The sequence below is a fragment of the Budorcas taxicolor genome, chromosome 2 (genome assembly GCF_023091745.1).
Source record: "Budorcas taxicolor isolate Tak-1 chromosome 2, Takin1.1, whole genome shotgun sequence".
NCBI classification, from domain to species: domain Eukaryota; kingdom Metazoa; phylum Chordata; class Mammalia; order Artiodactyla; family Bovidae; genus Budorcas; species Budorcas taxicolor.
In genome coordinates, this window is record NC_068911.1 from 10,021,871 (window position 1) to 10,046,791 (window position 24,921).

Here is a 24,921-nt window from a genome sequence, read left to right on the forward strand (position 1 = left end):
GGGGGTCACCGTGCCATGCTCCGGACTCGGCCTGCACTCCCTGCCTGTCTGACCTCACTTCAGAGGTGCAGAGATGATGAATGTGGCTGCACGGCTCCCTCTTCTCTTTCAGACAAAGGCCCCGGAGAGGACCCTCGGCCCGAGGAGAGGCCAGTGGAGGGTGAGGCACTGTCCGCTTCCCACTTCTCTCTCCCTCCCTACCCAGGCCTCCTCCCCTCCCCATCCGACAGCTCCCTTTTGTCTCTTCCAGACACCAGGTTTGGGGGTGGGTGTCCTATAGGCACTTGAATTGGGAGGTTTATAGACCTGTTTTCTAGAACTAGGAAGTACATGGTCAGAGGTAGGAGCAGCTGTTCCTGGTAAGAGAAACGGTAAGACTTTATTTTGTTCTATATACACCCTACTTCTTTCCAGAAAGCTTTTAAGGCAGAGGTCTGTCTGAGCCTAGTCTTCCTGAACAAGTCGAACTGAGGCCTGAAAGCACAAAATTGGCTTTGGGTCCAATAGACATGTTCAGTCTCAGGAACATGGCTCATTCCCAGCTTGCAAAGAGTGGGAGTAGGACAGGCAGGGAGGTCAAGGTGAGGATGGGGCTGTGTCTGCCCCTGAGATGGAATGACTGGGTGTCAGAGGAGAGGAGTGTCTTTCCCAATCCGAAACGTGGGGAGTGTGACTATAAAATTTTAAGAGATCTACTGCCACCTGGTGGCAGAACACTCAATTTGCAGGCCTAGTGTACACACACTGGTCAAGTCACTGTGCTTGACGACTTCCCAGGTGGTGCAGTGGTCAAGAATCCACCTGCCGATGCAGGAGATGCAGGTTCAATCCCTGGGTCAGGAAGGTTCCCTGGAGAGGAAATGGTAACCCACTTCAGTATTCTTGCCTGAAACATCCCATGGACAGAGGAACCTGGTGGGCTACGGCCCAGGGGGTACAAAGAGTCGGACATGACTGAGCATACGTACGTACATACATAAGTCACCGTGCTGGTCTAGAGTGGCATTCGCATAGAAAGTCCCATGGTCATCCTTAGGCCTCAGAACCTTCCACTCAGGCCTGGTTATGCCCCAGACCCGATTTCACAAGCAGATATTTGAGCCCAGGAATTGTGGACCTGTCTGCAGAGAGGCCACTTCTGAGGAAATAGGTTACCTGCCATCACCACCCTTCCCCTTTCCAAGGTCTCAGCATAGGGCATCCTTGGTGCCAGCAGAGCTGGGACACGAGCTGAGAAGCAGGGTCCTGCTGCCGCTGGGGAGGCTCAGCAAACTGCCCTTTGCCTTCCAGACAGCCACGGCGACGTGATCCGGCCTCTGCGGAAGCAGGTGGAGCTGCTTTTCAACACGCGATACGGTGAGCGAGGAGCCAGGCAGGGTTGGGGGTATCTGGGTCTCCCTCCAGCTGCCCTGTTATCAGAGGGACTGACCCCCTCATCCCAGCTGCTCCCTGAACAGGGAGGAGCTGCGGGGGCTGCAGTACTGCAGGGGCTGCTGCCCAGCCCCCTCCTCAGCTCCAGACATCCCGCCTGGGAAGACTGAGGCACTGCTGGAGAACCCCACCCTCTGAAACACAGCACCGCTGTCTCCTCCATCAACACACTCACACTCACGGTCTGCCTTAGCCTCAGCTTGGAGAGGCTGCTGTGTCAGCTGTAACTGCCCCTCTGTCCCGCACAGACACCCTCATTCAGGGTCCTCAGGAGGATGCATGCATGACAAGATCTTTCCTGCTAGAAAGGCAGGGGAGAAGCCTGCTCTTCATTCAGCCCCTGTGGTTGGCCAGGCGCTGGCAAGGTGCTTCACACACCTTCTCCCATCCTGTCTCACAAAATCCCTGTGTCTTAATGCCCGTTTTACAGATGTGGAAAATCGAGGCTTGGGGAAGTGCCATGGCTTGTCTGAGGCCCCACGACTAGTGAGTGGTAGTGCCTGGCCTGGGCCTCAGATCTCTCCAGTTCCTGAGGTGTAGTGTTGGACCACACAGTGGGGCAGGGTTATTTATGGTGGTAGGGGGACCTTCCAGAGGGCCTTTCTGGCAAGTGGACTTGGGTGGAGCTGATACCAGTCTCCTGCACTGCCAGGGCATGAGGGCATAGATTGAATGTAAGATTGAGGGTCCCACTGACTTGGATTCCCATCCCCGGGACCTGAGGGACCCTGGGACCTGAGACAAGTCACATCCCCTCTGGGCTCTGGGATGCTTACCCAAAAGACTGAGGCTGATGGTACTTAACCTCTCAGGAGGGTCAGGAAGGTTCAGCTGAGAGCTAAGTTTCAAAAGGGCTCCAGCCCCCCCATGCAGACATGGGAGGTGGGAATCGAGGCTCGTGGCCCCGTAGATCTGGATGGCCCTACAGCAGCCGTATCTCTGCAGCCAAGGCCATTGGCATCTCGGAGCCTGTCAAGGTGCCCTACTCCAAGTTCCTGATGTACCCAGAGGAGCTGTTTGTGGTGGGGCTGCCTGAAGGCATCTCCCTCCGCAGGCCCAACTGCTTTGGGATCGCCAAGCTCCGGAAGATCCTGGAAGCCAGCAACAGCATCCAGTTTGTCATCAAGAGGTAAGGCCCGGCAGGGTCCACAGAAGCCGCTTCAGGCTTGCCCAGCACCAAGGAGAAGTGCCAAGTAGCTATTTTCCTCTTTAGATTCGGGAAGGTGGTTTTTTTTTTTGATGATAGGGCGCTACATGAAGTTTGGCCTCAACTGTGCAGGTACAAGTTTGCCCAGCCCCAGCTGAGGCCTGAAGGACCTAAAGCAACCAGATTGATGCCCTCTCAGTCCCCAGGAGAGCAGTCCCCAGCTTGCCTGGATGTAAGACAGGGATATGCCTACTAGCTTGCTCTCCTGGACCATTCTGAGCATCCTCTGGGGGTTGGAGGCATCTGAATTGACAATGCCCCATTTTTCCTGGATTGGAAAATCAGGCGTTGGCATTTCAGGTCTCTTCTCTTTCCTCAAGCATCTAGTTTTCATCAGCGAGGACCCAGAGAGCCCCATTGTATCCAGCCTGTGTGCCCAACTGAGATATAAAGTCCCTCTGGAGGAGATGAAGGCAGCTATTGAATTTTTAAAAGAGGAGGGAGGGCCTGGGGGTGACCTGTTTTGCCCTTCTCTGTGTTACTGGGGTGTCTTGTAAACTTAGGTCTGGTTTGGTTGAAAGTAACAAGAAAGAGGGGATATTTAAAGCTTTTCTCTGCCCAGGGTAGTAGATGGCCCCCAAATTGGGAGACTCAGGGTGTCCTTCATGCCTAGAGTGGCAGGCTGGCATTGGGGTGCAGGGCAAGAAGCTCTCTTGTGGAGCCTGGCTTGCACCAGGTTAAGCAGGGAGGGTGGTACTCCAGGTACAGATAGTGGATATGTGGTTCTTTCCTTCTACAAATACACCTTGAGTGCCCACCATGTGCCAGCAGTGATTCATCAGTGAATGCCACTGAGTCCTGCTGTTGAGTTGGCTGACCTCATCAAATAAAATCCCAATATAATATCAGGTAGAGATAAATGCTGTAATGCAGGTTAAAGGGACAGAGAGGGGCAGGAAGAACCAGTCAGTGGAGGGGACATCAGAGCAGAGACCTAATGAAGCAAGCCTTGCAGATATCTGGTGGAAGAGCACGGAAGCAGTGGGAATGACAGGTGCAAAGGCCTGAGGCAGGGACATGCTTGTGCGTTTCAAGTCTAGCAAGGTGCCGGTGTGACTGGTGCAGATTGAGCGAGAGAAAAGTGTGAGTGGCGAGGCACAAGAGGTAGAAAGAGCTGGATTATACAGGGTCTTGGGCTGGCGTAAAGGGTTTGGATTTTATTTCAAATGTAATGAGAACTCATTGGACGGTTTTGAGAAGGGTGGGACCAGTAAGGAGGCTGTACCTGGCCCTGAAGACACAGTGGCATCTTGGACTCAGTAAAGGTGCAATGGTGAAAAGTCATCAGATTCAGGCAATGTTTTGAAGGTGGAGCTGGTAGAATTTGCCAGTGTATATGATGCGGGTGTGAGAGGAAGAGGGGCTGAATGACTGAAGGTGGGGGACTGAGCAGCTAGGATGTTGGTGATACCATTGTCCAAGATGCCGATGATGAGGTTGGAGGTAAAAGTCAAGAGCTGAGGGACTGCAGGGAACTGCAGTCCAGTGGTTGAGACTCCACACTTCTGATGCAGGGGGCACTGGTTTGATCACTGGTCTGGGAGCTAAGATTCCACATGCCACACGGCATGGCCAAAACATTAAAAAAAAAAATGTAAGAGTTGGATCTGACTTCTGTTATGTTTGCAGTGTGGGGGAACCTTGCAGAGAGGGATGGCAGGTGGATTACGGGGCTCAGACACAAGGGAGAGGTCAGGGGGCAGACAGAATGTGGGAAGCTGTCAGGATCCAGGAGGAACATAACACGTGGGGGCCACTTGCCTCATCCATCCCCTCAAACTGAGAACCGGAAGCACTTGGGTGGCTCCCACACTCCTGGGTCTGAGTCTGGCTCTTCCTGTTCCTCCCCTTGACCTTGGGCACGTTGTTCAGGTGTCAGGTGGGACACACTGTACCGTTTATAGGGTGGCCCTGAAGGTCAAAGCTTAGCAAAGGGCTTGTCACAGTTAAGGTGGTTTGGAGTTTTGGGGGGTTTGTTTTTTTTTTTAGTATCAGATTTATTGAAGTTTAATTTTACCCTTTTTCAATGTACAGCTCTTTGATTTTTGGCAAGCTCATACAGTCACATGTCTACCCTCAAAATACAAAGCAGGACTTCCCCAGTGGTCCAGTGGTTAAGACTCCGTGCTGCCAACACAGAGGGCGCAGGTTCGAGCCCTGGTTGGGAAACTAAGATCCCACATGCTCTGTGGCATAAGCAAAAGATTTAAAAATCAAATAAAAATGTTTAAAAAGATACAGAAGCTTCCCTTGTGCCCCTTTGCCGGCTACCACAGCTCCTGGCAACCACTGATCAGTTTTCTGTCATTTTGCCTTTTCCAGAATGTCATATAAATGGCATCATGCACTGTGCATCTCACTGGGTCTGCCTTCTTTCACTCAGCTTTTGAGACTCATCCATGTGGTTGCCAGTATCAGGAGTTCATTTCTTAAAATAAATATATATATATATATATATATATATATATATATATATATATATATACACACACACCAGATTTTTAAATGAATTTAAGTAATCCCAGTTTCCTGAATGCCAAGTGAAAAAAATATTCAATTAGAAAAGAGTGATTAACTTTGTCCAGTGGAACCTGTGGGATGTTAGGATTAAGGACTAGTTGGGGTGATTGTAGCAGATAATTGGAAGAGAGAGATTGAGCACTTGAATATATTTATTTTATTTTGGTATTCCTCCTTTTAAAAAATTAGCGAAGAATACTATTGCGAATATTAGTAAAAAAAAATAGCCGCTTCTTAGTGATCTTACTTTTAAAAAGGGTACATTTTGGATGGAGATGTAAATGTTCTGAAATTAGCTTCCCCGTTGGTGCTTGTGGTAAAGAAACCCCCTGCCAATGAAGGAGGTGTGAGAGATGTGGGTTCAGTCCCTGGGTCGGGGAGATCCCCTGGAGAAGGAGATGGCAATCCACTCCAATATTCTTGCCTGGAAAAAACCATGGACAGAGGAGCCTGGTGGGCTACAGTCCGTGGGGTCACAGTCGGACACGACTGAAGAAACTCAGCCTGCATGCAAGCATGGCTGCATAAACAACTTCGGTGAATATACTAAAACCTGGGACTTCTCTGGTGTCCCCTGGTTAAGACTCTGAACTTCCAATGCAGGGCGCACGGGTTCAATTCCTGGTTGGGGAACTAAGATCTCGCTCCTGGCTGGATCCTCAGAGCCCAGCACAGCTGCTGGATCTCACATCCCCAGATCTGTCGGCAGGACCCTGCCTGGGCACAGGGACCCCAGACCTGGACTGTCCAGAATCAAGAGGGCCCATTGTACAGATGTGCAGACTGAGGCCCAGAGGGCAGAGCTGGGGAGGCCTCGAGGGACCTTAGTGATAGCCCCTCTTGTGTTTTGCAGGCCTGAGCTGCTCACAGAAGGAGTCAAAGAGCCCCTCTCGGACAGCCAAGGTACCCTGCCCAGGGTCACGGGCTGGGCTTGGGAAGGGGCCCAGGCGTCTGCCACCACCCCTCCTCCTGCTTCCTCCTTCCTGGTTCCGTCTCCCCTGGCATTCCCCCACCACCCTCCCCACCAAGTTTGTCCCCACCAGATGCCACCTCTGTCCCGGGTCCCAGGAGCTACCCGCTCACCCTGGCTTCTCTCCCCTCCCCCAACGCCCCCAGAGAGGGATTCCGGGGACCCTCTTGTGGACGAGAGCCTGAAGAGACAGGGCTTTCAAGGTAAGGTTGCAGCTCAGGATGGGGTCCCCTGTCCCAGTGCCATGACCTTGACCTGGCCTTGGAGGGCCAGGCTGGGGGTGGGAGGGGCTGGCTACCAACCTCAGGGCCCCCCGAGGGGGGTGGTCTGAGCCAGGTGGGAGGGCAGCCAGGCAGGGCTGTAGTGTATCAGCTCTAGGGAGAATCTCCGCCAGGCGTCTAGGGATTCAGGGGACGGTGGGGTGCGGGGTGAAGGAGCCGCTCGCTGTCAGTCTAGGGAGGCAGCTGACCTGCTCGCTTCGTGTTAGGCAGCTGGCCATGCCCTTCGTGCTTTGAAATCAGAGGAGAGGAGTTGCCGAGGACAAGGAGGATTCTCCTGAAAGGGAGGATTGTGGCCTGGCCGAGGAGGGGTGGAAGGACATGAGTGTGGAGGGAGAGGGGTGGAGGATGGGGCAAAGCCTGAGCTCAGGGCTGAAGAGGGGACCCTGGGTAAGAAACAGAGGGCCAGGGAGGCTCCGTCCCATCCCTCCCAGCGGTGGGGTCTGGTAGGACTACTCTGCCTTTGGGTTGAGATCAAATCAGTGAGCTGCCCAGGTGGCTCAGCGGTAAGGACTCCACCTGTCAATGCAGTGAACGCAGGTTCGCTCTCAGGTCAGGAAGATCCCCTGGAGGAGGAAATGGCAACCCACGCCAGTTTTCTTGCCTGGGAAGTCCCATGCACAGAGGAGCCTGGTGGGCTATGTACAGTCCACAGGGTCTCAAAGAGTTGACCATGACTGATCATGCGTGTGTGTATGTGTGTGTGTGTGTGCGTGTGTGTGTGTAGCATCAGTGGGGGCTGCTGTGACTGAGAGCGGCTTTGCACGTGCACATCAGAGCAGCTCTGGAGAGTGGCTAGAAGTCCCCCAGGGTGGGTGTTCCCCAGAGGGGCCTTGTGACCCTAAGGAGAAAGTGGGGTCAGCCAGACCAGAGACAAGAAGGGCCAGCCCCTGGGGGTGGAGGAGCCTGGGGACCTGGGCCCCAAATCCCAGAGCGGCACCTGCTTACCACCAAGCCTCTCTCTCCTCCCCAGGCCAGAACTTTCTATGATGGGAGAGTCGAGTCTCTCACCTCACCCCATGGCTGTTCATACGCAGCCCTTTTAGCAAACTGGGGTCCAACTACCCAGAGACCCATCCCCTCCCTCCAGCCTCCCCCCACCTCTCTTTGCCCACAAGGCAGTGTCAGGCTCTAAACTCCCCAACATCCGGGGGCCTCGTGGCAGGTGGACACATGGGCTTCTTAGCAAATACCCTCCGGGTGAGTGAGCGAGTGACCGTGGAACTGCCAGGCTGGCTCCCTGGCTCCACGGAGTCATGGTCAGTGACCTCAGGTCCCTGCTTAGCCTCCTGTCTCCCTGCTGGCCCTAACCGAGGCCCCATTCCACTCATCGCAATGCAGGGATGCTCCCCTTCGTGGGGTCTTGCCCCTCCAGGTCTGGCTCATTGGTGTGGTTTTCAAATGTCAACAATTAATTTCCTACTCATTGCTGTTGTCGCAACAGCGTGCATCCTTCAGGAGCAAACACACGTCCCCGTCAAAACGTTAGTGCTGGAGTTCTCCGAGGGGCCCCTCCAAGGAGCTGATAATTGCCCAAGAAGGAGTTCCCCATAATTAGAAAATCATATTCTGTGAAAGTCATCAAGTGCCTTTTCATTTAACAGCCCAAATCCGTAATTGTTTTTCACTTGGCAGAAAATTATGACGCCAGACTCTCGCGGATCGACATTGCCAACACGCTGAGGGAGCAAGTTCAGGATCTGTTCAATAAGAAATATGGTGAGCCCCAGGGTGCCCCAGCCAGAAAGGAAGAGAGGTGGGGCCTTGGTCTCCTCTGGGAAGACCGCTCAACCCGCATGCAAACATTTCTTGAGCACTGGGACTTCCCTGGCGATCCAGTGGTTAAGACGCCACACTTCCAATGCAGGGGCCGCAGGTTCAATCCCTGGTCAGGGAACTAAGACCGCCCGTGCCACGGATGTGGCCAAAAATCACTGCTACTGCTATTACTGCTAATAATAAAGCCACTGGATTATTCAAGATGGTAAACGTTATGAGATGTGAATTGTGCCTCAGTAACACCGAACAGACAAGCTGAAGCAGTGGCGCAAACCAGGGGTGACATGAAGACTCAGCAGTTCTATCCTTAATGAATGTGGAGCTCTGAGTTTCCTAGGAGCCAGAGCAAAAAGGGAAATGAGACCAGTTATACCATTCTGATGCAAAGAGCTGACTCGTTTGAAAAGACCCTGATGCTGGGAAAGATTGAGAGCAGGAGGAGAAGGGGACGACAGGGAATGGCATCACTGACTCAATGGACATGGATCTGGGTAGACTCTGGGAGTTGGTGATGGACAGGGAGGCCTGGCGTGCTACGGTTCATGGAGTCGCAAAGAGTCAGACATGACTGAGTGACTGAATTGGAACTGGATACCATTCCCAGTGTCCACAAGATAAAAATTAGTTTATTGCCCAGAAAAAGTTCAGCTGTTTCTCCTTGTCCAAGACGTGGGAGATTCTGCAGGCTTGTCTTCATAAGCGGTCTACCTGGGACACTGAGGGGTGTCCAATGCTTGGTCCAGGAGGATGCTTCCATGGTGCACCCTGCCTAGCCAGGGAGCCATGGATGTTCATGTCAGCCTGACGGCAGACAGCAGCTCAGCGTGGGTCAGTAGTGGGCTCAGGACAGCCCCCAGGCTGTAGGACAAAGTACAGGCCCTTGGATGGACATGCCCCTGCCCTCTGCAGAAGGTGGGCAGCGGGAGTGAGGCTGAGCCCCAGATACAGAAAGAGGGCCCTGAGGTCTGAGCCACACCCTGGCTGGCTTCCCTGCTTCTACATGCGGTCTGCCCTCTCGGGCCAGGCCGGTCCAGAGCCAGGGTGAGGCGGAACCTCACTGCGGGAGGAGGGTCAGGCATTGTAGGGAAGGACCAGGTGTGCCCACAACGTACCATCTGCAAGATGGCTTTCAGATTCTCGAGCTGTGAGGCTGACACATTAGGAGCGGTCTTCTCTCCAGCAACCGTAGACACATCCCCTGCCTGCTCCTCAGCCCGGCTCGGGCACAGACCCACTCCCCCAGCCCCCTAGGCCCCCCACTTCCTGGTCCCCTACTGATGGTGCCTGTCTGTAGCGCTGCACGATACCCCCCATGCCCCCGTGTGCAGGGGTGTATCACACTCGTATATGCGGAGCACCCCTGGCTGCTGACAATACACCAGCCCTGCCTGTGGCTCCCGACAACACCTCCGTCCCTCTCCTCCGCAGGGGAGGCCTTGGGTATCAAGTACCCAGTCCAGGTGCCCTACAAGCGGATCAAGAGTAACCCTGGCTCGGTCATCATCGAGGGGCTGCCCCCGGGGATCCCGTTCCGAAAGCCCTGCACCTTTGGCTCCCAGAACCTGGAGAGGATCCTTGCAGTGGCTGACAAGATCAAGTTCACTGTCACCAGGTACTCAGGAGATGGGGGAAGAGAGAGGAGGCAAGGGCCAGGCGGGGCCTCGTGTCACGGACCCTTGGCCTGGCCCTCGGGTGAGCCTGCCCTTCCAGTGGGACAAGGCGGCTTTCCCAGCACCACCTGGATCCTTTCCCAGCAATGCCTGGATCCTGGAGGTTAGAGGAGGGGGCCCTGCAGGCCAGCTGGGTGGCAGAGAGCCCCAAAGAAATGAGACTAGGTCCCCCGCCCCCCCATACACCATAGCAGGGGCAGCCTTCATGGGCCCCGTCTCCCTGCCTCGGTGGCTGCTCGCTGCACTCCTGTTCCTCCGGGAGAGAGACCTTTGGCCCATGTCAGAGGGGAGGAGACCGAGACAAGAGATGTGCATGGCACTGCAGAGCCAGCAGGGCGGCGCCAGCGGGAGACCCTGCTCACCTGGCGCACAGCGGCCCTGCTGACCATCCCAGTGTCCCAGGGGCCCGTGCGCACAGGGCCCCAGACATCCTGTTAAATGCAGTTTCTGGGGAATTCCCTGGCCGTCCGGGAATTAGCACTTGGTGTTCTCACTGCCAGGCTCCCGGGTTTGATCCCAGGTCAGGGAACTAAGATCCCACAGGCCACACCATGCAGCCCACTCCCCGCCCAAAATTGCAGATACTGGTTTAGCTGGCCCAGGGCAGGCCCCGCACATTCCTTGCAAGCTCCCAGGCTCTCCCCTGACACTCCTGTCTCTATTTCTTTTCCAGGCCTTTCCAAGGACTCATCCCGAAGCCTGGTAAGAGGCGCTGGCTATGGGAGGGCCACTTGGTGTAGGGGGCAGGGACGGGCCACAGTGCTAGGGGCAGAGGCCAGAGTGAAGCTCACTGTGGGGCGCAGCTTCTGGGGTCCTGGAGCAGGAGTCCCGCCATGTCTGCCCTGGGAACTGGCCCCAGGGTGGGGGAAGCAGGAAGGAAGGTCAAGTTAGAACCGGGACCCGGTTCCTGCGACGCAAAAGGGGATGGTGGTGGGACACAGGTGACTTTTAAGCTTCACCCAGCCAGGATTCAGGAGGGAAGGGCCCGGCTGGGTCAGTGACCCCCAACTTCCCCCATGAGGGGCCTTGCTGAGCAGATAAGGTTGATGGCAGGTGGGTTCCTAACTTCAGAGAGAGGGGTGTCTGCGTGGGAACCTGTGAGCTTGGTGGTGAGATGTGGGTAAGCGTTTACCCACTTTGTAAAATGTATCCACTCCCATCCATCCTCCCCCAGGCTATGTCCTGGCCCTCCCAAACCCTGAATAAGCAGAGGTTGTCCCCACACACCCCCCAATCAGCCCCTAGGGATGGCCCAGGCCTCCAAGGAGGTGGCTGCCTGTGCTGAGCCCAGAGCCTTGCTGCCTCTCCTCTCCTACACAGAGCCACTGGCAGCCCCAGGCCCTTGGGGAGGCTGTGCTGGGAACATAAAGAGCCTGCAGTACAGGAATCTGACGGCTTCTCTGTTGGCTCAGTGGTAAAGAACCTGCCTGCAATGTGGGAGATGTGGGTTCGATTCCTGGGCCAGGAAGATCCCCTGGAAAAGGGACTGGCTACCCACTCCAGTATTCTTGCCTGGAGAATTCCGCAGACAGAGGAACCTGGTGGGTTACAGTCCATGGCATCACAAAAGAGTCAGACACAACTTGGTGACTAAACAACAACCGGAATTTGATGTTATGGCTCCGGCCACGTCACTCACCACCCGTCTCTGTGCACCCTGACCCTCCCGCCTGGGCCTGTTCCCTGCACCCCGGCCTGGCTTGGTGGGCTTCTGGGAGGGGGTGACATGGAGGGGTCAGACTCACCAAGGCGTATAGTGATGTGGCAGCTGCCATTGGCTGCAGGGACTCCCAGGAGGAGAAGCAGAGGGAGGAGTGCTCGGAGAGGGTTTCGGGAGAGGAAGGCTTTGATGGGGCCTCAGGAGAGCCGGACTGGAGAGCCAGGAGGAGAGGGAAGGAGAAGCAGGTGGTCGGATGGGTGAGTAGGAGGGGTCCAAGGCCCACGCCCAAGGTGTTTTTCTAGAACTCTCAGAGGTGCCATCAGATGATGTCAGTAAGGTAGAGACAGTGGCCCTGGAGGAAACCTTGCCAAGACATTTCTGGGCATCAGACCAAGTGCAGACCGCTTCACCTGGGTCCATTTTACACGTGTTTCTGGAGGTCTTTCCTGCCATTGCCAGGCAGTGTTCTGGGTACCGTGGTTACAGCAGTGGACACACACAGGGGGCATCTCGTTTACTCCTTCCATCTGGGAGTTTGGCACGAAAGCCCATCTTTTAGGGGGAAACTGAGACTCGTATCTCAGCGAAGTGCCTGCATCACACGGCCAGCAGGTGGCCCGGCTGGCCTCTGGGCCTGTGATCTGCAGCCGGTCGCCCCCATGGGGAGGTGGGGCCTGTGGCTGCCGGGGTCTGCAGGACAGAACACGGAAAGGAGGGCCCAGGTGCTCGTGAGGACATCACAGGCCTGTGGATCCCCTTCTCATCACATTCCCAGGCCCATCCCTGCCCTGTGACAGGCCGCCCGGCTGGCTGTGGACCTGCCTGGCTCCAGGGCCGTGGCTGGTGGCCTGTGGTCCACTCGCCTGCCCCGAAGCAGGGGCCCGCAACCCTGTCAGCACTTGTACCACTGAGTCAGCTTCAAGCCGCTGCCCGCCCCGACTTCCGTTTCTGCCCAGTAGGTGTCCGTGCTGGGCAGTGTCCGTCCTGCTCCTGCGAGCGGCGGCTGTGGGAGTGGGCAGGCCTCCCTCTGCTGGAGAAACACGGCGAGCCAGTCCATCGGCCTCCCCGCTGCACGCCCTGTGCTGCCCAGGGCTTCCTACCCAGGCTCTGTAGAGGCCTGAAAATACAGCAGCTCCAGGAGCATTCATGTGTTTTAATGAGTTTGAAAATGAAGCAAGAAAACGTCATTTCTGACCCCTGATGTGTGCTGGACTACAAGTTCAGCGCTTGGCCCAGTTACCTTTTTCTGTCCCTTGCCTGCCCCCCGCCTTTTTTTTTTTTTTGCGCTGGGTCTTCACTGCTGCGCACGGGCTTTCTCTAGTTGCAGCGAACAGGGCCTCTGTGGTGCGCAGGCTTCTCACTGCGGTGGCTTCTCTTGTGGAGCACAGCCTCTAGGGCTCGTGGGCTTCAGTAGTTGCGGCGTGCAGGCCCGGGAGTTGTAGCACGCGGGCTTGGTTGCTCCGGGGCGTGTGGAATTTTCCCCAACCAGGGATCGAACCCGTGTCCGCCGCATTGGCAGGCAGATTTTTATCCACTGTACCACCAGGAAAATCCTTCTGTCCGTTTTTTATGGATGAAGAAATAGGCCGAGGGAACTTCGGTGACTTTCCGGGGATGCCAAACCCATTAGGGGAGGAAGCATTGACCCCACACCTGGCTCCCTGCTCCATCTGATGCCAGGCAGGTGGCACGTCATTCAGAGCAGCCACCAAATAGTGGCAAGTCGGGCTTTGGGGAGAAACGCTGGGGGCAGAGAGGCAGCCAGCAGCCTTCGCCTCCTTCTGGGGGTGACCTGTTCCACTGACACACGGCTCGTCCTCCTGCAAGGGGGTTTTGATGGCACATCTTCCTGTTTGAGCAGCTTCTTGAATCCCAGCCTTTATCCCGTGGCAGCCACCTGACCCCCATTTCTCTGTGCCAGTCTGCCCACCTGCCCATCAGCCTTCCCCACAGCCCCTGCGTGTGTAGAGAAAATGAAAGTGTTAGTCACTCTGTTGTGTCCAACTCTTTGCAATGCCATAGACTGTAGCCCGCCAGGCTCCTCTGTCCGTGGAATTTTCCAGGCGAGAATACTGGAGTGGGTTGTCATTTCCTTCTCCAAGGGTATCTTCTCAACCCAGGATCAAACTCGGGTCTTCTGCATTGCAGACAGATTCTTTACCGTCTAAGCCACCAGGGAAGCCCCTGGGAAATGCTTTCTCTGCCCACATGGTACAGGAGAGGATGGCAGACTGCCTGGAAGAGGAGATGGGAATGTGGCGCTGGCCCCAGGCCTCAGAGAGGGAACTGCCAGTGCCTTTCCAGGCATTGACTCCCTGGGCCAGGTGTCAGCCTGGAGGGGCCAGAGCTGGCCAGCTCTGCGCTTACTCATGCCACTTGTCACGCTGGGCTGGGAAGGCGTCCAGGCTCCCAGGGGCCTCCAAGGGTTCACCAGAGGTCACTGGGTGCCGCTCCTGCCCCAGAAAGAGCTGTTCCCAGACTGTCTGACAGTCATGGAAGCCTGATACGGGCCAGCTCCTGGGGTTCCCAGGGGAATGGGAGCAGGAGATCGCGTCTCGAGGGAAGGCGGAACGGCAGCAGGCGCCAGAGCCTGGAGGAACGGGGGCTGTACCGGAGGCAGGAGCCCTGGGCACGTGGAGGGGTGGCAGATAATGTGTTTTGGGGTTGGGGGCCGAGGCGGTGTGGGGACCGTGGGAGAGCACAGGCTGGCACACAGACAGACCCAGGCTGAAAGCCCTGACCCCTCTTACTAACCATGTGACCCTGGGATCCTTATTTCTCATCTCCAAGCCTCTACTTCCTCTTCAGTGAGATGGAGCTGGTCATACCTGCTTCCCCAGGTGATCTGGGTAGCTGAGTGGTGGGCAGCGGTGGGTCAGCCGTGGAGGATGGTTTCCCCCTGCTGATGATTCAGAGAAATATTTGTAAAGCTGCCAGGTCTGGACCAGCTGCGATGGGAAGGGCTCGGCCAGTGGGGTTGGCAGGCAATTTTGTTATTCCAGGGGATCAGGAAGGCTTCCTGGAGGAGGTTCTCTCTCTCTCTTCTTTTATTTTGCTGTGCTGGATCTTTATTTGCTGTGTGTGGGCTTTCTCTATTTGTGGCGAGCAGAGGCTGCTCTTCATTGAGATGTGGTGGCTTCTCTTGTGGAGCACAGGCTTTAGGTGAACGGGCTTCAGTAGTTGTGGCTCGAGGGTCCACACCTCGGGCTCAATCACCTTGTGGTGCGTGGACTCAGTTGCCTGCAGCATGTAGAATCTTCCCGGACCAGGAATAGAACCCGTGTCCCCTGCATTGACAGGCGGATTCTTAACCACTGGACCACCAGGGACATCCATAAATGGCTGTTCACTTTTATGATGATACATTTCTTCCAGATTTCCCCCCAAGCTTATTAATTGTATATCTTGTGCTTTCTATAAACTTACAAAAACATATGCTTAAAACGTAAGTATTTTCCTGTCTCTTTAAATCAGTTTATAATGCTCTGTCATCGAGGTGCATTGTAGTTAAATGACAGCCCTGTCCCCCAAGAGTGGACAATGGGGCAACTCCTCACACCGTGGACACCTAACATCCGCTCATCCGATGGTCTGCCGGCTACCAAGCCTTCCCATACCAACACATTTGACCTCCTCCCTGTCCCCATAACCAAACCTACAGGAGGAAACAGGCTCAGAGAGGTTAAGGAGCTCACGGGAGGTCACACAGCCCGCTCCCAGGCTCTTCCCACTGCACCACCCCCCCCATCCACACTAGGCAGGTCTTTGCTGCCCCCTTCTGGTTATCAGCATCTATAACATTAGTCCTGTCTAGCCCTTTAGGCTCACAGTCCTCTGAGCTCACTTGTTTGCACAACAACAAAACATTATTGAATGTCTGCCTTCTCTATGCCAAGTGATATCTGGGAATACAAAATAGGAAAAAACAACTCTGCCATCATGGTGCTTATATTCCAGTCAGGGAGGCAGATAACTAAGGACAAATAATATATTCAGTAGTGGTGAGTACTATGGAGACAGATGCAAAAATAGGCCTTTCTTTCAAGAGCACAGTTTTAGAGGCTACCAGGAGGAAAGGCCTGAATGAAGAGAGGGTATAAGCCGCGTAGAAATCTATGTCAAGACATCCAGGGAGAAGAGTCCATCAGTGCAAAGGCCCTGGGGCCCTGGACATATTTTGAAAATAGGGTCAACAGGATTGCTTTTTTTTTTTTTGGCCAAGCCTCACTGTATGCAGGATCTTAGTTCCAGGGATTAGACCAGGGATTGAACCTGGAAGTGCGAAGTCTTAATTATTGGACCACCAGGGAAGTCCCCCAGCAGGATTTCTGAGTGTGGATGAGGGGTGTGGGAAAGAAAGATCAAAGATGGTGTCAAGACTTTGGAGGAGGAGGGGAGGTAGGATCTGCGTGGTGGGCAGATTTGACACCCAAGTGGATAGGTTGGGAAGGCAGTTGGATCTGTAAGCAAGAGAGAGTCCCTTTTGGGGGGAGTGTGTGACTCAGGGGCAGAGCATTCAGCTGCAGAGAGTCCCACTGGAGACACGTGTATATCAGTCCTGAAGCTGGATCATAGTGGTATTGGGCATGGGCAGTCACGAGGGCTCTGAGGATGAACCCTGGGGCCCTTTGAGAGCAGAGGAGAGATAAGTGAACCCGCCCAGAGGGTGTGAGTGACAAACCGTTGGAGAAGGAAACAGATCACCCGGACCCAGAGCTGCTGCAAGGCCAGGTGCACACCTGAGATGGGCCGTGGGATGGAGCAGCCCAGGGGTCCAGGGGCGGCGCGGTCAAGAGCAGTGTCAAGGAGGGCAGGGGACCTGATTGGAGTCGTGAGCTCTGGGGGAGAACGAGAGAAAAGACGTGGAACTCAGCAGGGTCAAGGGAGAAATGGGGTAGGAGCTGCAGGGTGAAGTGGGATTTAGCAGAGGGATTTGGAGATTGAATAGTGATGGGGTGATTTTTAGAGGAATGAGTGACCTAGTGGCAGGGCGGATGGGGAGGTTGGCCAGAGGAGGGGCATCCCTCTGAGAACAGGAGGGGTTTGGGGGATGCTGAGACCACGTGCCAGACAGAGCCCTCTGCCCAGAGAGGGACAGGGGAAAGGTGATAGGGACAGAAGACTGTGTCTTGGGGCGGAGGGGTGTGGGCGGAAGGATTATTGGAGTCAGGGTCTTAGGGGAAGGACTGGGAAGACGGGAAGGACCAGTCCCAGAAGAATGTATGACCTGGACACTGTGGAGAGGCCACCACTGTTGATGACCAAGAGGTTTAGATGTGGCTGGAGGGAGGAGAGGTCGTCAGGACAGGGAGGGTCAGGGGCTCGGAAGGCGTGTCTGCCAGCAGGTTGATCCCCAGGAAGCAGGACGGCCGCAGCCTGGGTTTCCCGAGCCCCGGGGAAGTTCAGTGCCTCGCTGAGCCCCCACAGCATGCCTGGCCCTGGGCCTTTGACCCGAGGCTTGTGGTGTCTTCACAGCAAGCCTGCAACGTCGGTACTCTCTTCATTCCCATTTTGCTGCTGACCACACTGAGGCTGAAGGAAGCAGTCAGGTGGTTAACACAGGGCTGCAATCGTGCTCAGGGCCATTCCATTCTGGAGACTGGGTCAGTGGCATTGGGCAGCGGGGGTAGACGGCAGCACCAGGGTGAGGCCGGAATCATACCCGGCCTTGACGTAAACGCTGGTGACTCAAGCTTTCTCCCATAGCACTGGAAGCTTTTTCTGTCAAGGAAATGATAGGGTTGGATTTGTCTTGTCTTATCATTACCATGGTAACCACTCTTCTACCCACCAAGGTAGATGGGAGAAGGCAAAACTGGGGCAGCGTGGGCTGCAGGACCCAGGGGTGGGTGGAATTAGGATCTAGAGGTGGCAGTGGGGAGTGAGGAGGGAGAGAGGGCAGAAGGTTCCAGAAGGGTGATGGTAGTGTCCATCTTCAGGGCAGGATCTGTAGGGCTATGAGAAACCCAGGAGCACCTGTGCAGTTGGCAGGATCCAAGTGGTGCCCAGAGCCTGCAGGGTGGCACTGGGGCTGGGCCCAGCCTGGGTGAAGGTGGCAGCTGGAACCGCAAACTCTGGATAGCGTGGAGCAGGCAGAGAGGTCCCAGGGCAGAGCCCGGGAGCTCACTGCCCTCCACGAAACCTTGAGGGTGAGGAGCCTGTGAAGGCACAGAGGAGGTGGAGCCTGAGGGAAGGAGGTGGAGGGATTTGCAGGTCAGAAGAGCTGAGTCAGGCAGCTCTTTGCAGATCTCAGATGACAGCGGAGGCCTAGGCAACCCCAGAGGGATCAAGGAAGTGAATATTCTAGAACCGATCTTAAAGCACAGCAGTTAAAAAAAAAAAACACAAAAAAAGTCTTGTTAGGTAGTGAATTCCCTGCCATTGGAGGCATCCAAGCGGCCACTCACCTCGGGTCGCTGCAGGAGACGGGGGAAGGCTTTACCCATTGCAGCCACCTCTGGCTTGTGCATGCCATGCCTATCTGCCCAGAGCCCCAGCCCTTTAGAACCAGGGAGGGTGCAGACCCAGGGGCCGCCCCAGCCACTGCCACCCCTGCTGTCCTGCTCACAGCTGGCTGCCCTGGCTGTCTTCTGGCCAAACACACAGTTCCCCTAGGCCTCAGCCAGCTTCCTCTTCTTTTGGTTGGGTTCTTTGGTCTCCAGCAGCTCATTCTCCCTGCCGGCTTGAGGGAACTCAGTGGTGAGCAGCCAGGCACCCCCCTACTCCCTCACCACCCGAGAAAAGGGGCTAGGGACCCCATAGACAGAGCAGAGCTGCCGACTTCCTCTGTAAGGCTAGCAAGCCCGATTTTGCCCTTGACCTGCACCACCCCTGGACCTCTGGGTCCTTTCCCTACTTGGAGAGTGGGACAAATCCCCAGCCAAACCAGGGCTGTCCTGGGTGCCCCAGCAAGGCAAGAAGAAGAGTGACAAATGGCCTGTCGTGTTTGGGCGGGCAGGCAAGGCCAAGAGGCCAGCTAGGCCGGAGCGTGGAGGGCCTGGAAGGCCTGGCTTTGCAGCGTGGACTGGACCCTGCAGACCCGGCCTTGGCAAGCCCTTCCGCTGACATCTCCACGGCCAGATCCCGAGCATCCCCACAGGCCAGGGTCCACGCTCTGCTGGGCCCCAGCTTTACCTCGGAAGGGCCCCGCTCCATAAACCCTCCACTTGGCTTTTCATTTAAGGAACTCTGTCAGATTATATTCTGCTGAGAAAATATGACTTGCTGGCATCCCATTTGACCTACTTCCCACCCCAGTGTTGCCTGAGGCCCAGTTTGAGAAGCTCTGCTCTGGGTGAAGGGTCTGCCAAGGGGAGGGCTGTGATCCCTTTTGCGGAGCGGGTCCCTGGTGGCTCAGACGGGAAAGAATCTGCCTGCCAATGCAGGAGATGCAGGTCCCATCCCTCCACGGGGAAGATCCCCTGGAGGAGGGCATGGCAGCCCACTCCAGTATTCTTGCCCGGAGAATCCCATGGAGGGAGGAGCCTGGCGGGCCGCAGTCTAGGGGGTTGCAAAGAGTGAGACACGACCAAGCGACTACTTTCACTTCCCATGAGGAAGGAATGGCCCCAGCCCCACGTGGCACCTCTTGTCATTGTCCCCATTGGGGCCTCTTCTAGCTCTCCTGCCACTCATTGGGTGCTGGGAGGGGTGGGCTTTCCCGAAAAGGGCCTGACACTGACCTCAGCAGAGGGCACTGGGGAAGGGACTGAATAGGAACAGGGGAAAGTCCCCTGCTGGCCCCACTCAGGAGCTAGGTGACCTTGGATTTCCTGTCTGGGACCTTGGATGAATTAACGTACTGTCTTTAACCTGGGAAAGTAACCTTGCTATCTCTTGGCCTTGAGGTCACATGGAGCAGGGACAGCCTCTGTGGTCCACCCTCCAGCCTTGTCACACACACACACACACACACCCTTTCTCTCTTCCCTACCCCACCCCCTCTCCACCCTTCCAACTCCGTCAGGCTCTTGAGAGCTCAAAATAAGATCGTCCTTTCTCAAGTTTCTAAAGATACCACAATTCCAGAGCCAGCCACATGTTTCTCCACTTAATTATCTCTGCTTTTCTTTGTTAATTAGGCTCCAGTAATGATCTCCCTTCTGCCATCCCGGGAGGAGCTGGCATCTGCTGGGTGGGGCCCGGAGGCCTTTGTGGGCAGATGACTGGCTGCCAGGCCCAGAATTGGCTGGCTGCCTCCTTTCTTCCAGGCGAGGCGGCCCCGTGGGCCGTGGAACAATGTGGTGTCAGGAGGCCCCACCCTTTCCTGGCCTGTGGGGGCCCAGCGGGGGTCGCAGGCTGCCCCCTACCCTGCCCCTGGGGTGCTCGGTGGTGGTCCCAGCCCTGTCCTCCCCAAGCTCTGCCAGGTGAGGGGAGGGCTACCCTAAGGTCCCCAGCAGTTGTTAGGCAGGGGGCTCGGGCCCCAGAAGGGAACAGTGAGGGGCTTCAAACTCTTGTGCAGCATTCCAGAAAACCTCACAGAAACTAGTTCCCCAGCTGGGACCACCCAAGCCGACGGGAATAATCAATGCCTTTATTTGGGCTGGAATGGGATCAGCTCTGGGGTCACCAGGCACCTCGTGCACAACCGAAGCTCTCTGGCTGATAAATGCATCTTTGAGCCACAGAAAGTGGAGGCCTGTGGCACACGTGATTTCCTGGGTGGACTGGCTCTTGCCAACCTCCAAGAAAGAAAGTAAAAGTGTTAGTCCCTCAGTCGTGTCCGACTCATTGCGATTCCATGGACTATAGCCCACCAGGCTCCTCTGTCCATGGATTCTCCACGCAAGAACACTGGAGTGTGTTGCCATTTCCTCTTCCAGAAGATCTTGAACCAGGGATCGAACCCAGGTCTCCTATATTGCAGGCAGATTCTTTGCCGTCTGAGCCACCTCCAGGGTCTGGTGGCAAAAGAGACCTCGTGGTGGTGGGAGGTGGGAATGGGGACACAGCCCTAGCCCTCTGCAGTCCCTCTGCAGGCTTGGGGACAGGACAACACAGCCTGCAGAAGGGACCCCTTCAAGTTTGGGAAAAAAGGGCCAGTTACTTAGTCCGTGAACAGTCCCGAAGTGTCTGCTGGACCAGGCTTGCCTGGTGGCTCAGACGGTAAAGAATCTGCCTGCAATGCAGGAGACCAGGGCTTGATCCCTGGGTAGGGAAGATCCCCTAGAGAAGGGAATGGCAGCCCACTCCAGTATTCTTGCCTGGAGAATCCGTTGGACAGAGGAGCCTGGAGGGCTGCAGTCCATGGGGCTGCAAAGAGTCGGACACAACTGAGTGACTGATGCCTTCACTTTCTTCACGCTGCCTCCTGGGATTTACATTCTGGTGTGGTTGCAGAGAAGAGACGATGTGCGAAGGATCAAGGGTACCGGATGTTGAGGGCTGAGAAGCAGATGGGAGAGGTTGTGTTTATTTTTAGGGAGGCGCAGTGGGTTGATATGGGGGTGGCCAGGGAAAGCCCGTGAGCAAAGGCCTGAAGAGGGCAGTAGTGAGCCAGGGGTGCGCAGGGAAGAACCTTGCAGGCCAAGTACAGACTGCGGAGACCCTGAGGTCCCCTGCCAGGGTGGGAGGTGGGGTGGAAATGGGGGAGAAGGCCGATTGTGGGGGCTGGATCAAGATGCTGACCCTTATTCCAAGGGAGCTGGGAGCCAGTGCAGGCTTCGGAACAGAGGAGAGACAGAATCCAGTTTAGGATCTAACAGGACCCTTCAGGCTGCTGGGTGAGGACACACAGGGAGGCAGCGGGGGAGGGAGGGTGATGTAAGGAGGTGGTCATAGCAACGCAAGCGAGGCCCCGGGGTGGCTGCAGCCCTGGTGAGTTTTTGACTCTGGGCAGAGTTAAAACCAGAGCTAAAACCAACAGTTTGCTTGCTGGTGGGGGGAGTCGAGCTTGACCTCAGGGATTTGGAATGAGCTTCTGCAAGGATGGAGGTGCCAGTAGGTAGCTGAGATTCGGAAGATGCAGGAAGAGGTGCTGGGGTGGGGAGTGGGAGAGGTCTCAGGCATGTTTGTGGCTTATTAAGCCTGGGGGCTTCCCAGGTGCCTCAGCGGCAAGGAACCTGCCTGCCAGTGCAGGAGACACAGGAGATGCAGGTTTGATCCTGGGGTCAGGAAGATCCCCTGGAGGAGGAAATGGCAACCCCCTCCAGTGATCTTGCCTGGAGAATCCCAAGGACAGAAGACCTGGCGGGCTGCAGTTCTTGGAGTCGCAAAGAGTCGGACATGACTAAGCATGCGCACACATCTCCAAGAGCAGTTTGACGTACAAGCAGGGGGCTCCAGACTTGAAGTGTCATTTGGAGAATCACAAGTGCATTGCTGGTAATATTTGAAGCCCAAATGGGGACTTCCCTCGTGGTCCAGTGGTTAAGACTCTGCACTTCCAATTCAGGGGGGCACATCCATCGTCTGGGAACGAAGATCCCACATGCCGCTTAGTGAGGCCAAAAAATAAAAATACATAAATAAAGCCCAAACAGAATGAGATCATCAGGAATGAGTGGAGTCAGCGGGTCAGGACCCTGGTACCTTCAGTCTTTGTAGGTCAGGAAAAAACCGGGAGGAGCCAAGAGGGGGTAGTGTCCTGGGGGTGAGTGGAAGAACCCCCTTCTCCCTAGGGGGAGGCCCTTCTCCCCTTGTGACCCTGAGGCTCCCACGGCCCAGAGACGTAGCTGAGCATCTTGCAAGGACATCAGAGGTCAGGCCCTGAGCGATGATGGCTTCTCAACAGGCCCCAGTCCTCATAGCTTCGGATTATAGATGCCCCACAAGGTGAGCGGGAAGAGGCTTCCTCTCCGCCCCACAAAGTAGAGGAGCCCCGGGTTTCCGTTGTCTGTTTCATGAAACAGCAGGTTCCCCATGACCTCTCAAGTGGGGACCCGGGGAGTGCAAGGCTGGGTGAAAACTCCAGCAGAGGGTCTTGTTCACCAGGGGAAGGAGGAGGATTTGCCCCACAAACAACAGAGGCCCTCAGCGAGTTTAAAGCAACAGAAGAACATGGTCAGAGAGACTGTTTAGATAAATCTGAGTGGCTTGCAGAGCGGAGGGTGGAATCAGGGAGGCCAGCCGAGAAGTTCTTGCTGCATCAAAGGTGACAGGATGTACCTGGGTTTTGTTGTTTGGTCACTAAGTCGTGTTTGATTCTTCCCAACCTCATGGACTGTAGCCTGCCAGGCTCCTTCATCCTCCAGTATCTTCCGGAGTTTGCTCAAACTCATGTCCATTGAGTCAGTGACACTACCTAACCATCTCATCCTCCGCCGACCCCCTCTCCTTTCGCCTTCGGTCTTTCCCAACATCAGGATCTTTTCCAGTGAATCAGCTCTTCACATCAGGTGGCCAAAGTATTGGAGCTTCCGCTTCAGCATCAGTCTTTCCAATGAATATTCAGGACTGATCTCCTTTAGGATTGACTGGTTTGATCTCCTTGCTGTCCAAGGGATTCTCAAGAGTCTTCTCCAACACCGCAGTGTGAAAGCATCGATTCTTTGGCCCTCAGCCTTCTTTATGGTCCATCTCTCACATCCGTACATGATTACTTGAAAAACCATGCGTGCACGTGTGCTAAGTCATTTCAGTTGTGTCTGACTCTTTGCAACCCAATAGACTGTAGCCTGCCAGGCTCCTCTGTCCAAGGGATTCTCCAGGCAAGAACAGGTTGCCATTTCTTCCTCCAGGAGATCTTCCCAACCCAGGGATCGAACCCACATCTCTTATGTCTCCTGTATTGGAAGATGGGTTCTTTACCACCTGGGACAACCTGAAAAGAATGTAGCTGGAGGCAAAGGGGTGCAGAGGGGTGGAGTTTCCTGTGGCTGCAGGAACTCAGCGGCTGAAAGCAGCACAGGTTCATTTCCTTACAGGAGTAGTCCAGGTGTGCACAGGGCGGGCTCCTTCGAAGGGCTCTTCGGGGGAACCTGTTTCCGTGTCTCTTCCATCTTCTGGAAGCTGCCTACCTTCCTTGGCTTGTGGCCCCTCCTCCATCTTCAGAGCATATCCATCCAACCTCTGGTGTCCCCTCTCCTGCTTTTGACCTTGCCTCCTTCTTCCAGGGACTCTTGTGATTACATTTGGGGCCCACTTGAATAATCCTGCATCATCTCCCCGTCTCAAGATCCTTAGGCATAGCAGCATAGTCCCTTCTGCCATGTGAAGAAACAGGCTCCAGGGATTAGGGGATGGACAGCTTTGGGGGCCACTATTCAGCTGAGGTTTCCCTCCTGAGTAACCGTGTGAGCGGGTGGGGTCGGGGACCCATGAGATGAAGGAGGGACAGGTTTGAGGGAGGCCTGGGCAGAGACTGGTGGGGGACGTACAGAACAAAGGTGTTCGGGAGGCAGGTGGAAACATGGGTTCGGGGTTATGGGTGTAGAGAGAGCTGGACGGGGTAGAAGGAAGATCTGGTTCCTCCGCACGTGCAGAAACTGAGTCATGAGGAGCCTTCAGTACGATTTCAGACCCTCTGCCTGCCCTCGCAGCCTCGGCGGAGAGGCTGTACTGCCAGCTGGTCAGTGACCTGGGATGAATCGTGACTCTCCTGCTCATTCCCGGTGTCACCCGGGCAGGTGGCTTTCTCTCTGTGCCTTGGTCCCCCCATCTGCAGCAGGGAGATACTCCTAGGACCGACTTCCTAGTGTTGTCGGAAGGAGTAAGTGAATGAATGCCTGCCGAGGTCTAAGAAGAGTGCCTGGCACGTGGGAGTTTAATTTCTCGGACAGTTATCTGCCGAGTGCTTGTGATGCGTCGGGTGTTGCTGTGGGTGCTGGGGCTGTAACTGTGAACACGTGCAGACAGACCACACGCTCGGCCCACAGGGAACATCTGTTCTCAGGCCCCTGGCTGCAGAGTTCATCGCTGTTGTAGGGTAAGGGTCGTGGCCTCAGAATACTTCCTTTCTTCCTGGCCCCTGGCACAGCGGAGCCCCAGCCTGTGTGGTCAGCTGACTGCCTCTGCCCACCTTGCCCAAGTTGGGCGCTGATGCCCTGCCAGTCACACTTAGTGGGCGGCCTTCTGCACCTGGTCAGCTGTGGTCACAGTTCACAGTTCAGCCTAGGCCTTGTTGGCCTTAGGACCGCGGAGGAGGGAAGGGAGGGGAGAGGGAAGGAGGTAACTTCCCTTGGGAAGGGCCATGAGTATGTCCGCTCCCAGGACCGTCCATCCGGGATAGACCCCCCCTCCCCCAAGAAAACCTGATGTTTACTCTGCCCAGCCTGGCTTGCAGGTTCAAGCTGCAAGCGAATTTTTAATTTACAATTAAATGGAGCTGCAAGAGAATTTGGAGAAGGCAATGACACCCCACTCCAGTACTCTTGCCTGGAAAATCCCATAGACGGAGGAGCCTGGTAGGCTGCAGTCCACGGGGTCGCTAAGAGTCGGACACAACTGAGAGACTTCACTTTCACTTT

At 55.6% G+C, this 24,921-nt stretch overlaps 1 protein-coding gene across 2 annotated transcripts in view; it reads left to right on the forward strand.

The window, feature by feature from the left end:
• GTF2IRD1 (GTF2I repeat domain containing 1) overlaps nucleotides 1-24,921 on the forward strand; it is a 116,215-nt gene that overhangs the window by 72,034 nt on the left and 19,260 nt on the right. The window contains exons 15-22 of one of the 2 annotated variants that reach the window (XM_052658718.1): nucleotides 113-160; nucleotides 1,291-1,356; nucleotides 2,377-2,560; nucleotides 6,012-6,061; nucleotides 6,275-6,331; nucleotides 8,042-8,125; nucleotides 9,614-9,797; nucleotides 10,529-10,557. In XM_052658718.1, coding sequence (XP_052514678.1) covers nucleotides 113-160; nucleotides 1,291-1,356; nucleotides 2,377-2,560; nucleotides 6,012-6,061; nucleotides 6,275-6,331; nucleotides 8,042-8,125; nucleotides 9,614-9,797; nucleotides 10,529-10,557 — 702 coding nt within the window. The remainder of the gene's footprint in view (nucleotides 1-112; nucleotides 161-1,290; nucleotides 1,357-2,376; nucleotides 2,561-6,011; nucleotides 6,062-6,274; nucleotides 6,332-8,041; nucleotides 8,126-9,613; nucleotides 9,798-10,528; nucleotides 10,558-24,921) is intronic. The other variant, XM_052658727.1, reaches the window with a different exon arrangement.